This window comes from Cupressus sempervirens, chromosome 1 (genome assembly GCF_028749045.1).
Source record: "Cupressus sempervirens isolate cs-2001-9-10 chromosome 1, ASM2874904v1, whole genome shotgun sequence".
Taxonomy (NCBI): domain Eukaryota; kingdom Viridiplantae; phylum Streptophyta; class Pinopsida; order Cupressales; family Cupressaceae; genus Cupressus; species Cupressus sempervirens.
In genome coordinates this window covers 791428595-791442732 of record NC_143118.1, presented here as the reverse complement: position 1 = coordinate 791442732, position 14138 = coordinate 791428595, and the positions used below count along the sequence as shown (strand labels likewise).

At 35.7% G+C, this 14138-nt stretch overlaps 1 protein-coding gene across 1 annotated transcript in view; it reads left to right on the top strand.

The window, feature by feature from the left end:
* LOC149580245 (cytidine/deoxycytidylate deaminase family protein) overlaps positions 1-14138 on the top strand; it is a 125159-nt gene that overhangs the window by 22973 nt on the left and 88048 nt on the right. Inside the window, exon 2 of the mRNA XM_089790046.1 lies at positions 4270-4404. Within this exon, the coding sequence (XP_089646172.1) occupies positions 4270-4404 (135 nt within the window). The remainder of the gene's footprint in view (positions 1-4269; positions 4405-14138) is intronic.

Below are 14138 nucleotides of genomic sequence, written 5' to 3'. Positions count from 1 at the left end.
AACTGAGACAATGAGAGGGATAGAAAGAAGTTCAAATGGACTATAGGAGCAGCAAAAACTTCTGAAGAGGGTGATAGAGAAACTTGTTTTAGCCCTTCCTAATTTCAACAAGGTGTTTTAGGTATTGCTATCAAAGCTGTTTTGAGCCAAGAAGGTAAGCCCATTGTATATTTCAGCGAGAAGTTAAATGTTGCAAAGAAAAAGTACTCAATATATGATGTGGAATTCTATGCATTAGTTCAGGCATTGAAGAAATTGAGTCTTTTCTTTTTCTAGTTTTGGTTAATAATTTTTGTTTATTGATTATCAAGCATTACAGTACTTGAATAGCCAAGGTATATTGAATTAGAGGCATTTGAAATGGGTAGGGTTTTTACAAAGCTATACCTTTGTTTTGAAGCATAGAAGTGGGAGGTCTAATAGAATTGTTGATGCTTTAAGTAGGAAACAAATTTTGCTGATAGAAATGCAGATTGAGGTGGTTAGATTCAATAAATTGAAGATCTTGTACCCAATTATTATGATTTTCCCGAGGCTTGGAAGGCCTACAAGGAACCTGTTACCCTAAACAAGATAAGGTGGTTGGATTGCATGATTCAAGATGGTATATTGCTTAAGGGAAGCTAGCTATGCATCCTGAGGAGGTCCATTTAAGAGAATTTGATCAAAGCGAAGCACAGTGGAGTAATGACATGACACTTTGGTTGGGATAAGATCATTTTCATTGTCACCGAGCATTATTATTGGCCACAGTTGTCAAAGGATGTAAAGTGATTTGCGTAGCGTTGCTGAATGTGTTAGATGGCAAAAGGGGTCATTCAGAATACAAAACTTTATCAACCATTACTTGTATCATTAAGGCCTTGGGAAGACATTAGTATGGTTTCCATTCTAGGTTTTCCAAGGTCACAAAGAGTAAATGATTAAGTATATGTTGTAGTTGACAGAATTTTAAAGATAACTCATTCTATTCCTTGCTAGAAAACCCATTATGCAGTTTGCATTGCTGATTTATTCTTTAAAGAAGTGGTAAGACTGCATGGTCTTTCTTAGAGTATAGTTTCAAACTGTGAAATCAATTTGTTGTACATTTTTGGAGGACCTTGTAGAAGATATTGAAGATAGAGTTGAAGTTTAGTTTTGCACACCACCCACAAATTGATGGGTAGACTGAAGTAGTAAATAGGAGTTTGGGTAGCCTGTTAAGATGATTAGTAGGAGATAAACCCAAGGGATAGGACTTGATTGTAGCACAAGTAGAATTTGCTTACAACAATTTTGTGAACAAGAGTATTGGTAGGTCACCATTCCAAATCATATATGGAGTTGCCCAAGGATTGCACCAAAATTGAGGAAGATGGATGAAGGAAGCAAGAAAAGTGCTAAAGCAAAAGATTGCAAAGCACATCAAGAATATACGTAAGGAAGTGCGAGAACATATCGATAAGATGAACATGTAGTATAAGGCTAAGGCAGATAAAAAGAGGAAGCATAAGGAGTTCCGAGTTGGAGATGAGGTCATGATATACTTGAGGAAAGAAAGGTTTCCAATGGGCATCTACAATAAGTTAAAGAAGAAGAAGTTCGATCCCTACAAGATTTTGAAGAAGCATGATACAGGGAATGCAAATGAGGTAGAGTTACTTGATGGAGTCAATATCTCCCTTGTTTTCAACAATGTAGACTTAACAACGAATCAAGAAGGTGGAACAAAGGATGAACTTGTGCTAGAACAAATGTATCATCTTGACACCTTCTTCAGAGAAGCAAGAGATTGAAACAATCTTGGATGGTTGTGTAGGAAGGAGTACTAGAAACACAAAGTATGAGAAATATCTTGTAAAGTGGAAAGGTAGGCCTATGGACGACTCTTCATGGTTGTCTAGAGTAGAGGTTAACCCTTTAGGTTTTTCTCATCCAACTAAGACGTGACATGGTCACGTCTCAAATTACCTTGGGTGTTTGATGCAGGATTATCCAACAGTGTCAGGGCAATCCTACATCACCCAAAAATATGTTTTTTTGATAGTTTCTGTTTGAAGTTTTTTCATTTTTGGATACCCATTTAGGTGAATTAGATATTCCAACTGTCAGATTTCCCCTCCTACAATTTTGGGGTCAGATTGCTATTTCTAGCAAGTTGTAATTTTAAAGCAAAAGGAGCCAATGCATTTAGGGAAGGTTGGAAATAGAAACTTAAGAACTTTGGTGAAAGAATTGGTTCAAAATCATTCATTGTTTGAAAGTATTTAAAATTTAAAGTTTCTGAAAAACTTTTGAGAAGTTTTCAGAGTTAGGTTTGAGGCACTAAATGGCCCTCTAGGGCCTCAGAAATGTGGAGACGTGTGGAGCTCACCCATCAGGCTGTAGAGCGCTCAATGAGGTTTTTGAGGTGTATACGGTTTGTTAATTGGAGTCCTGAATCAAAAGTTATGCTTTTGGGAAGTTGGATTTTTCAGGAACTTCTTCGTTTTCAAACTTGGCTCAAATCTGAATCTCAAACTCTCTGTTTTGTCAACCAACTGCCAAATTTCAAATTTTGACTCTAAACCGGAAACAAGTTATTTTTGGACCCAACTTCAAGGTTGAAGAGTAGTTTTGGAGGAGAAGGTTGTATTGTGGAAAAGAGGCTTTCTAGATTTTAGGTAATTTGTCTAGTGCCATGGCCTGTGGGCAAGTAGTTTTGATTTCCTGTTTGTAATGTCTATGTAATAGAATCTTATAAATCATATAATAGAAATATCTCCTTTTGTGTCCTTCTGTGTCTTGGGTTTGGGCCCTTGTTAGAGGCATAAGGATGGACTGAAGTGGAGTGATAAGGTGTATACACAATTCATGGAGTGATAAGGAAAACAATGGCTGCTGAGACAAATTAGAGAAGTGTTAATGCTTCAGACTTGTGACTGTTACTATGGGGATGGGGTCCCCCATTGTGGCTCATTGGCTCAAAGCTCTAGTCAAAAGCAATTTTGTTACCAAGGAAAAAAAATTAAGAGATATCTCTTTATAATTTATAATTATCGATAGTATTTAACTTTTAAAATTTATATTATTTGATAACTTTAAGTCTTTTTATACTTGTAAATTTTTCAAATAGAGTTTAAAATAAAGTTAGTACGGTATTAATATAGTTTATGGGAATATTGTTGAAACACATTTTTTCCCATTCTTTTATGCATAGCTAGGCTAGCTCTCTAATTTTAAAGTCCTGTATTATTTCACTTAAATTGAATGTCTCTGAAAAGAAGAAACACTAAATCTAATATAGGGTTTGTTTTATATTAGTTGTTATGTTCTTTGGGTTTATACGCATATAAATGATTTGTACATTTTTTGGTATGAAGGTAGTCAGCCCTCCCAAAAATTGCTGTAGTGTTATATCATATTAACATACTCTATTCTGATTTTGATTTGGTGACTTGATAATAAACAAGCTTTCCTAGTTCTTTTGATTTATCTAACACAGGGCAGATGGACAGTCTATCCTTGGGTAAAGTTTTTTAATTGCATGCATTGTTGATGGAAACTTTTTTCTGCAGTACTATATTTGTTTTCTTGAGTTGGGGCAGACTAGGTACGTGGCAGGAAGATTGAATACGTGTTAATCATTTTCTGTGTATTGTAAATAGTTTGCATTGATATCTCTGATGGTAAACAATTCCTTATTGTTTCTCACGCAAGGTCGATATTTAAGTCAATGCTACCAAAATTCTGAATGGCAATTAAATTTTATGGGCTTAAGAAGATTCATCTGGAAAAAAGTTAAAAGTTGAAACATGGCAAAAATTGGGGAAAAAAACTTAAAAAAAACTAATTACGAATTCCCCTTTTGTAAAAATTAAAATTGGGAAAACTTTGGGATAACACCAAAGTTTTTACTAATTTGAGAATTTGGCAGTGTTGGTTATACTCTACGACTTAAACATGGCTTTCGAATATTGATTCATTATTTTCAAATATAAAATTTAAGAGTTTCATATTAAAAAAATAACTTTTTTAAAGTTCACATTTTCCTGTACAGGTTCTTGGAACTGACACTATAATATGAGTTTCAATTTTTCAATTGTTGTCAAATTTTCTTTGTTAGAAAAGACGTGTTCACATAAAGTTGAACTAGAATCTTGTATAATTTGATTACATTTTGATGAGAAACACTATGCTAGTTCTGGAAAGAAGATCTAGTTCTAACTTTTATTTAATAGATGAATGTAGACCGAACAATGTTCTATTTTGTCCCTTGTAATTAAAGACCAACTTGTTGGTTTTCAGGCTGGAGTTTCTAAAGTGGTTGTTGGGCTTAGACATCCCTTAAAGCATTTCAGAGGAAAAGCAATTAAAGCTCTAAGAGATGCTAAAATAGAAGTGAATGTACTTGGAGAAGATTTGCAAAACAGAAATATTCAGGTAATGAAAATTTTTCCATGTTTGTTGAGTTCTTCTGTTATTCTGTGTGCTTACAGTAGTTTTATTGTAACTTGCAAATATGCAAGGTGCCATTAGAAATTACATATTACAAGATTTTTATGACATAAAAATAAACCAAAAGATTCAAGCCACTGACATTTGTACAGAGCAGTGAGTGAAAGAGTACAAAGGACTTCCACAAGAAATCGTTGTAATGTAAAACTTTATTTTTAGGCCATGAGTAAGACTCCCTTTGAAAGCCTATAGAAGGGTGTTTCTTTTCATTTAGCTTAATTAATTTTATATTTCTACATCTTTATCACCTGATCAAGGTCAGAAGTAAATCTAACCTTGTCAATCTATGTACACCGGATGTAAAATGGTTCCTTTTATTTTTGATGTCTTAGAAATTTTTCTTTAGGAGACCGAGACTTGAATATTAGACATGTTTTGCTTAGTATTCAGTTGAATCTGGATTGAATGTTATTTATGTTCGTCTTTGATATCTGTTGAAAAGGATACAAAATGAGGACCTCACATTTTCAGGTGGATCCCAAATACTATGAAATGTAGAGAATATTACCACAATAAAGATGTAAATTACTGTAAGGGATGTTCCCCAGTTGGATCCCAAATACTAGATTACAACCTTAGTTGCTGATTCGTGACATGAATCCGATTTGGGCACGTGAATCGGATCCTTGGATTTGGGATTTTTTTTCCCCCCTAATTATGATTCGTGGAGGATTTGTGCATATATATATATACACACAAAACTAAGAGAAATATACATAATTCTAAATAATCTAAACTAAATCATTTCATAGTATGAATCTATGATTCTAGTATGCATCTATGAATCTAGTATACTTGATCAATGATAAATTGATAATTAATCTATTTTCACGATTATAAGGAAAATCAACACATTCACATTGAATTACTGAAAGTGAAAGTTTGTAACATTCAACTTATAGATCATTAAACTTAAAGTTTGAAACATGATTTACTCATAAAAGAGTCAAGAATCAAGACTAAAGTTTTTGATTTAATCATCAAATGGATTTTCAAGAAAATCCACATCAGAGGGGTAGTGATGAGCTTCAAGTGCTGCATTTGTATTAGTAGAGGAACCCAAACCACTACTAGTAGAGGGGATTATAAACTCATAATCCTCCTCCTCATCATCTACATCAATCAAGGTGGATCTAGCAAGATCCCGGATGGTCATATCTAAATCAGGAGTCTTGGGTGCTACATCCCAAAGCTTTTTGGGCCCCTTCTTGTACATTGGATCCTTCCGTGACAACAACCGCAAATTGTTGTGAATGAACATAAGGTTTTCTGATTTTTTTGGAGCCAACTGGTTTTGTTTGACTGAGTGGGTAAAGGAGTAAGTACTCCAATTCCGCTCAGATGTAAAAGAGCTGGCAACCTAAAGAGAAATTAAAAATTATTAATACAACAATCAAGATAAATAAATTAAATAATAAATTCAAGTAATTGAGTGTGTTGACCTTAAGCTTAATTTTACAAACTTACTTGGGATGGGACCTTTATGGCAAGAGGTTGGAGGTACATGAAGGCTTGCCTGTGAAGGTACCACCATTTGATGGCACCCATCTTGCTTTGGTTTGCTATGGCAATAGGGTGGAAATTCTCACCTGAGATGAAGGCAGCAAATTCACTCCTCACAATTGCCCCAATCTGGATCTTGGAATATCTTAGCTAATGCTCTCTTATACCCATTTGCAACCTTTGCATCTCTAAATGGTGGCACTCTACCTGGAAGGCGAAGTACATCTGCACTATAGTACCTGGGGATTACAAAAGACAATTGAACACTATCAAATATCAATAGCACAAACATTTGATAAAATAAGCAAAGCATTTGATAAAAACTACAGTACCTCAGGGATAGAGCATATGCAAGGAGGTGCAAAGGTGTGGTCATCTTTTTCTATCGATGATGAACAATTTTTTCCACCTTCGTGTAAAGGGTGTCCTTAGGATCATTCTCCCTCCTCTGTATGACCTAGGATATGAGATATGAATAATAATTATAATTAGTGAATATGTCAATTTAAACTTTAGAAACTAGATATCTCTCAAATAAAATAATTGTTGTAAAAGAGCGTAGAACTTACCATTTTTATTTTTTTCAGCATAGTGTCCATGGAATCATAGATATCCCCTAGGCATGGCTCATCACTGTCGGCAAAGCGAAGCATTGCCATTATTGGATTGGTGGGTTCCAATACATAAGTCACATGATCCCACCAATCCTCATCTAGTATCATTCTTCTTACATTTAAGGTCCTTGCTGTATTGGAATTCTTCCAAATGCCCCATTGGGGGCTAATGACCATATGTTTCAATGCTTCTTTTACCTTCACAAGTCATCTCAAGACGATTGTGGGAGAGGCAAAGGGGGTTTCAGCAACCTAAGAATATGTTAAACTGAAGTTAGTAATACATTTAAAAATTAAAACATGTTAATGTAAACAACAAAAAAAATTATGGAATCCAATAATATTCAATTATATATTAAATATACAAATTTACCTTCAATAATTCCAAGTTTGTGAAACTCCTAAAAATTGCTTGTGACATGTGATTTGTCACAAACATTTGAATCTCTTCAGCGTCCTCATATATCGTTTTCACCTAATTTATTTCGGTGCCAATTGCTTTCATCACTAAATTGAGAGAGTGGAAGGTGCATGGTGTCCAAAAGATATGATCATATGTAGACTCTACAATTATCCTTGCAGCCCTGCAAACTTTTGCATTGTCCGTGACCACTTGGAGAACATTATCAAGACCCACTGACTCTATGGCATCAATGAGAATGCATGAAATAAGTTCTGCATTTTTCACTTGTCCTTCACAATCAACTGCCTTCAAGAACATTGCCCCCTTAGGGCATACAACAATAACATTGATCAATGGACGGTTTCTACAATCTTTTTACCCATCCGAAATAATAGACACACCTGATTGAATCCAAAAATCTCTTATTGGTTGAAGTTCAGCCTCTACAGATTTCCTCTCATCATGTAATATGGTAGTGCACAACTTCTCATAACCAGGCGGTTTGTAACCACTAGGTGCTTCATTTATTGCTTGCAACATCTCCCTAAAATAAGGTGATCTCACAAAATTAAATGAAACACCATTTGCAATTAAACAACGTCCAATTTTGTGATCAGCAATGTCTCTTTTCATTTTGGAATGCCCTATCTAGTGGGCCTCTCTTGCGGGTGACTAGAAATGGGTCTTCATCTTCATCATTTGTAGTTGGCATCAGAAAAAAAAAGGATGTGTTCTTGTGTTTGTTTGATTGGATGATGGTGTTGTTGTATTTGTTCTTTTAAAAACACCACGTTTTGCTTTTGTAACTGCTCTATCAGCATCATCTTGCTCTTTTGCTAATGCTGCTATTTGTGCAGCTAGTAATCCCTTCTTATCACTACCCTGACACATGTTAAATCCTTCACCCGTAGGGCCCAAAAAATGTAGTTTCACTTGGGAATAGGAGCTTCTGTGTTGTATGTTGCAATAATTACATTTCCATATGTATGCCCCACCCCCAGGACATTGTGCGACTCTTGTTGTGTGTCTCCATAAAGGAGACCCCTTATCAATTTTGAAGCTTGGTGATGCAGCCCCACCCCCACCCACTGAGCCTTGACTACTCATTGTTCTATTCTTGCAATCTAGAAAAAAAATGAAAGAAAACCATGCTTCACACTTACACAAAAACTTGAAAATTTGGAAAACTAAAAATAAATTAATAATCTATTAAAGAACTCAAGAATATGGTTGAAATGCATACCTTAAACACTTCTTGCAAGATATTTGGAGCTCCACAATTGATCTCCTTCGAATCCAAACACTTTACTTCAAACTAGCAAGTATGAGAGAGCAAAATAGAGAGTAAATGAACTTGCATTATGACTTAGAGGGTCGTTTTTAGGGTTTAGGGCCTTTAGGCAAAAAAAAAAAATCATTAAAAAACTTGAATGGGCCCACTTATTTATTTGTTTTCTTGGGCTTTGCTGCGGATCCTCGAGAATTCGGGCAGGATCCGTAATCTTGGCTGTGGATCTGTCAGGATCTGTAGGCAGCGGATCCTGACGGATCCACAGGCAGGATTACGGATCCTGCCCCGATCCACACGCGGATCTGGATTCGGGTCCGGCTTTTTTGCCATTTTAGGGGGCAAATATAATAAATTTCAAAATTTTACATTATAAATATTAATTAAGCATTCATCTTAAGCATCATAGGCTCTTTGTGAGCATGTGTAATGTCTCCTTTCTGGATAATTTGGAATTATGGAATAGTTACTTGAATCGGTCAGGACTACAATATCTGATTTTTCTATGAACTTGTTTTACTGATAATATAAAGACAAATACATATTAAATGACAATTATCAGTGCCACTTGCTATTTCTGATTTATACAGTTAGGTGTATGATGAGGTAAATTGACATCTTTTCACTTAGTGCAATGATCATGGCGATCTCTGCCATAACAAATATGGCAATGCAAAAATGCAAGATGATTTTGTTATATTGCTATTTCTGATGTAATACTTTTGAATATATGCAATGAGATGCGTGATAATATTGCATATAGCAATTTTTTTTGCTGTCTCTCATATGATCCTTTAAATCCAGCAATGTCTGATAAGTATTATTGCCTATAGGGATGTAGTTTCTGTCTCAATTGTAGATGTATGACCTTGCAATAATAATTTGCTGCTGTATCTGATATATGATATTCTTGCTTGCAATCAATGGTGCTATCTCAGATATGGAGTTATAAACTTGCAACCGGTTTAGCTAAGGGCCGATGCTCACAACAACAGATCCAGTAAATGGATAAGAGTTGATAAGTTTTCAAATCGATGATCTGCTGGAATGAAAGTGAACTTCATATACATGGCAGAATGGTTGCCTTTCTAAAGATGCATCTCTTCATAATGATGCCTCTACTTGTTAATGTGAGTTTTGTTCCACTACAACATACATAATCAAATAATTAGTATTTTGAGGTGAAACATCAAATCTCCAACTCTTTCTTGAATAAGGATCCTCGTATGCTAAACAGTGTAGATGAGTTATGTGATTAGATGAGACAACCTCAAGGTTCCTTCTTATTCTGGACTTCCACTCAATTTTAATGATGGGATATGCTGCTTATCACAAAGGGTCTTATGCTATTCATTCATTGGATATTAACTTGATTTTAACTTATCAACAAACAACTTGCAAAGAGAAGGGTTTTGAGAGTCTAATCTACTCCTAGAATGTAAGAGATAATGAATACCTTTGTGACTCTACTAGACTTAGTTTAGCCATCGACATCAATCAAGCTAGTGCTTTCTCCCAAGGTAAATGTAAGATGTTCTAGCTGCCACCATACCATTAATACAATGCATCGATGCATATCATTGTGCAAGCAATAATCAAAGTTAAGTTTATATAAATGTCATTTGACCACAAAAGACAAACTTACAATCAACAACAACTAGTTATTTGGTCTACGCAGCGAGTTCATCAAAGATGCATCCAAAATTACTTTCAGTCAACTGAACACTACTTATAATCAACATGAAATGGAATCCACTCTAAGTGAGGAGATGATGAAACCATGCAATACTCCAAAGCAGCATGAGTAATCCACCTTGAAGACCAACAATGAATCAACATATACTTTGATAGTATTATGACAACAGTTCCTCCAAGTCCCTCCCTTAGCTAATCTAATCTAATGAGTGTGGAATGAGAAGGCTTTGGCCTTTATAGTTGTTCAATTACAATGAAGGGCCAAGATTAGTTCGAGATCAATGGTCAAGATTAACTCATTACAAACCCTAATTAGGGTTTCCATGTCCAATTACATGAAGGCACCATCCTATGGGCCAGTAACAAAATTATAATGCCTTTTGAGAGCCATTGAGAAAATTATTCACTTGGCATAATATGATTGAATGTGCTTTAACATATGTAACTTGTGAATTTTTAGATTGGTTGAAGACAAGTGAGCACCGATTTAGCATCGCTGCCTTATACACTTGGTAAATATGAATGAATGAATGATAGATTTTTAATGACGTCCACGAGGCCATAAGCCTAAGGGACCCACATAAAACTCCTAGTTAGTTTGATGTGATTTCTCCAGCCTGTCTCTTTTGTTGTGAATCTGCATAAGTAAAATGGTCCCCTTGAAGAGTCTTGGTCCTTCGAAAAGGTCTTTTATGTTGTTCACTTTTAATGTTTCTTTGTGTTGGTTGCGAATGTCTTCGTATGCCGTACAATCCTTCAAATAGTGCCACTCTATTTCCACCACACCCTCGTTGCAAAATCTAAAAATTCTGTCTTCCCACTCTTCCTTAGGGACCTTCGATGTACCAGTTTCACATCTCAAATGGTGGGAACCAAATCTCAATTGAGCGATTAGGATTTTTGCCTTTCCTTTGATCTCAGCTCCTAAATATTCTTTGTCGTCATGTTCGCATGTGGGATTAAATTCTTTGACATAATAGGCTTTTTTCTACCTAGCTGGTTTGCCCACATGACAGATCTGATTTTTCCTGCCACCCATTTTTTTATCTCAGAATTGTTTTATGGACATTTTAGGTAGTCAATGTTCCACTTATTGAACCATTTATCGTTTTGTTTCTTCCATGTCTTCTTCTGACGAGCCAGTTCTCTATCAACCACCCTACTAGGCCAATGATGTGCATCCATTTTATTCACCTTTTTTGGATAGCTCAACAATCTAACAATCACCGAGGGCTCCACTGGGAACATGCCACGGGGACAAGGTACTTGAGTACTTAGGTTAGGGTATGACTATTTTTCAAAAATAGGGGACATGGGTACTTGGGTACGCCAATTTGTTTTCTAATATAATTTAATATGTATAGAAAATATGAAAATGAGTCATGACAATGGTTTTTTAAAACAAGAACACTAATAAAGTTTGCAGATGTAATGTATTGTTTTCACTTTTAGATTTGCAATATGTTTGTATTTATAAAATATGCTAAATGTTTAGATGCATAACAGAGAAGGCAGACTTAAACATGAACAAGAAGATCATAAATCATATAACAATGACATATTGCAAATGATAAACTTCTGACTTGAACAGTGATAAAGTTTATTGTTAGTCAATATTGTATCAAAGTTTCAATCTGATTATGCATGGAATCAAGCTTGATAAACAAGAAGTTGATACACAAAAAAAAACTGAAACAAAAAATCAGCAATTGTAATTGCTCAACTGAGGACCAGCTCTCATCATTTGAGATGTGAAATTGGTCGATGGAAAGTTCCCAAAGAGGTGTGGGGGGAAATAACCTATTATCTTTGCAGCAAAGAGGTAGTGGATACGAAGTGACATTTTGTCAAAGAATGTGCAGCTTATGAAGATATTCACAATCAATACGATGCAACTTATAGGTGAACAGTCTGTATGAACTTTCTAAGAGGCAGGAATACACAAAATGCCAAGTTTCTCACCGCAGCTCCACAACAAAAGGGTCAACTTGGAGAAATTTCAGCAGACAAATTAGTTGATTTTCTCTTGGTCCCTTAGACCACTAGTCTCGTGGACATCATTAAAATTCCTTCCTTCATTCATTAATTAGCTATGATGCTCTCCACTAAACACCTGATAGTTGGGTACATGTCTCAGGGGCATGAGTACATGTACCCATGCAACATAGATAAATATCTTTTGATGATGAGAAAACATCTCTTGATACACAACATCGTCAAGCCTTCAGTTGTGATGGCATATTCGTGAATCACTTTATCTTCTCAAATTTTCTCCATCTTCGTTCTTGGAAAATTTCTCATTACTTGCTTGTACTCCATGTACTTGAATCTTGAACTTCTTTGAAGTGATGAAGTCCTTCATGTAGTTGGATCATTCAAAGCAAACGTGGATTTTCAAAGGAACCTCAAGTTGGTGAGGAATTTTCTTTTACTTGTAGCTTTGATCATTTTCTTGCATGACTTGTTCTTTGAATTCCGATTTGATAATTTGATCTTGAACTTGGATTGGAATGCCCCTTTAGCTTTCATTCTCGAACTGTCTTGCTCGCCTTGAATCCTTGAATTTGTTCTTGCAACATCCATTTATTCTCTCCTTGTTTGAAGTCTTGAATTTAACCCTGACATCATCGACATGCTCTCGAAGCTTCTCCCTTTTCATAGATCACCTTGCAAAAACAAAAGGGAAATTGCATCAAGCTCACAAAATTAATAGGTATAAACGAAATGAGGATGTTGTCGGTAAATTCTATATTGTAGCCGACGGGTAGAATAGTGTCATGTCCCCTTTTTAGCGACATAACTTTAACAGGGGATTTGCCTATCATCGACTCTCGTAGGCAAATGATTATGGGAAGAGGGTCATTTTTGTCTTCTGATGATTACAATTTTGCTCTCGAAGAATAATAATTTAGTAAGTAGGGCCTACTCGTTCTAATATTAAATTAAGGTTGTACTCTAACTTTATAAAGTTATTTATTTAATTTTATAAAGTTTAATAATTGAAGTACATCATAAAAGATGATTCCGGAAAACTTCCAGAGACTTCTCAGCGAAGTGAATAAATAGAGGACATAAGGCTCCCATTTGGACAAGAGGTTTTGTGGATTCGATTCCCTATTCCAGTTGGAGTAATTTGTGGTCATTGGTTTGCAAATTCTTCAAGTTATCTCTGGGAACGAAAACTCCCATTGATAAGCAATTTTGAGGGTATGAAATATTGCCCGAATTATTGCATGGCTGGAGGTGACATTGCAGTTACCTCATTTGGTTAGAGATCTGTGGCTAATGCCAAATATTGTGATTCATTGACATCAGAAGAAGCAGCTAATTACGGCAGATTTGGAGGAATTTGGAAAGAGGTTGGAAACACGTTTGAATTCCCATGCTTGGTCGGATTTGCGAGTGAGTTGATGTTCGGCTTGGTGATATTCGGTTATATCTGCACCCCGATGGCTTGGTCCATAACCGGATTGGCATTTCAGTAAAAAAAATAGTTTAAAAAAAAAAAACGCAGAGCGAGCAGACAGTAAGGAACAGATCGTGGGCAGATAAAGGAGACCCCAGGCCCGTCCTACCACTTTTTTCCTCTAGCGATAAACAATGAGTACTAATGTGTGGATAAGGGCGAACTTCTGAACCAGATTTAGTACTTCCGGCAGCATTTCGTGAAGGGTTAATAGCAACTCACGGGACTGAGCTTCTTCAGTATTCGAATTCTGTGTATTAAATTTCGGGCCATGGTAGGAGATGCGAACTTCATGGACAGATAAGAACAAACCAGTCCGGACCAGTTCTAAGGGAAATTTCTTCAACAACATTTCTTATAAGGTTTGGGTTAATATTTCTCTGGTTATCAAGGGTTACAAATAATTCATTTATCCTTTGCAATTTTTGTACCCAAATTGCTATTCTCTCAAACAAGATTATTATTGGGAATAAGAATTACTGGTTCTGAATATTAATAGTGTCAATCATGATCTATTAAATCTGTTACAGCTAGCTCATCTGTTAAATAGTTTATTTGTGAAAATTAGTATTGTTCCATTAGTGATTATCACACTAAGGGTCATTTCAAATAGTATCCAAACGGGTGCGTGACGATTGAGTCACCCCTTCAGGAAAGTATATGTACACGAGCTGGAAGGGACTTTGGGAT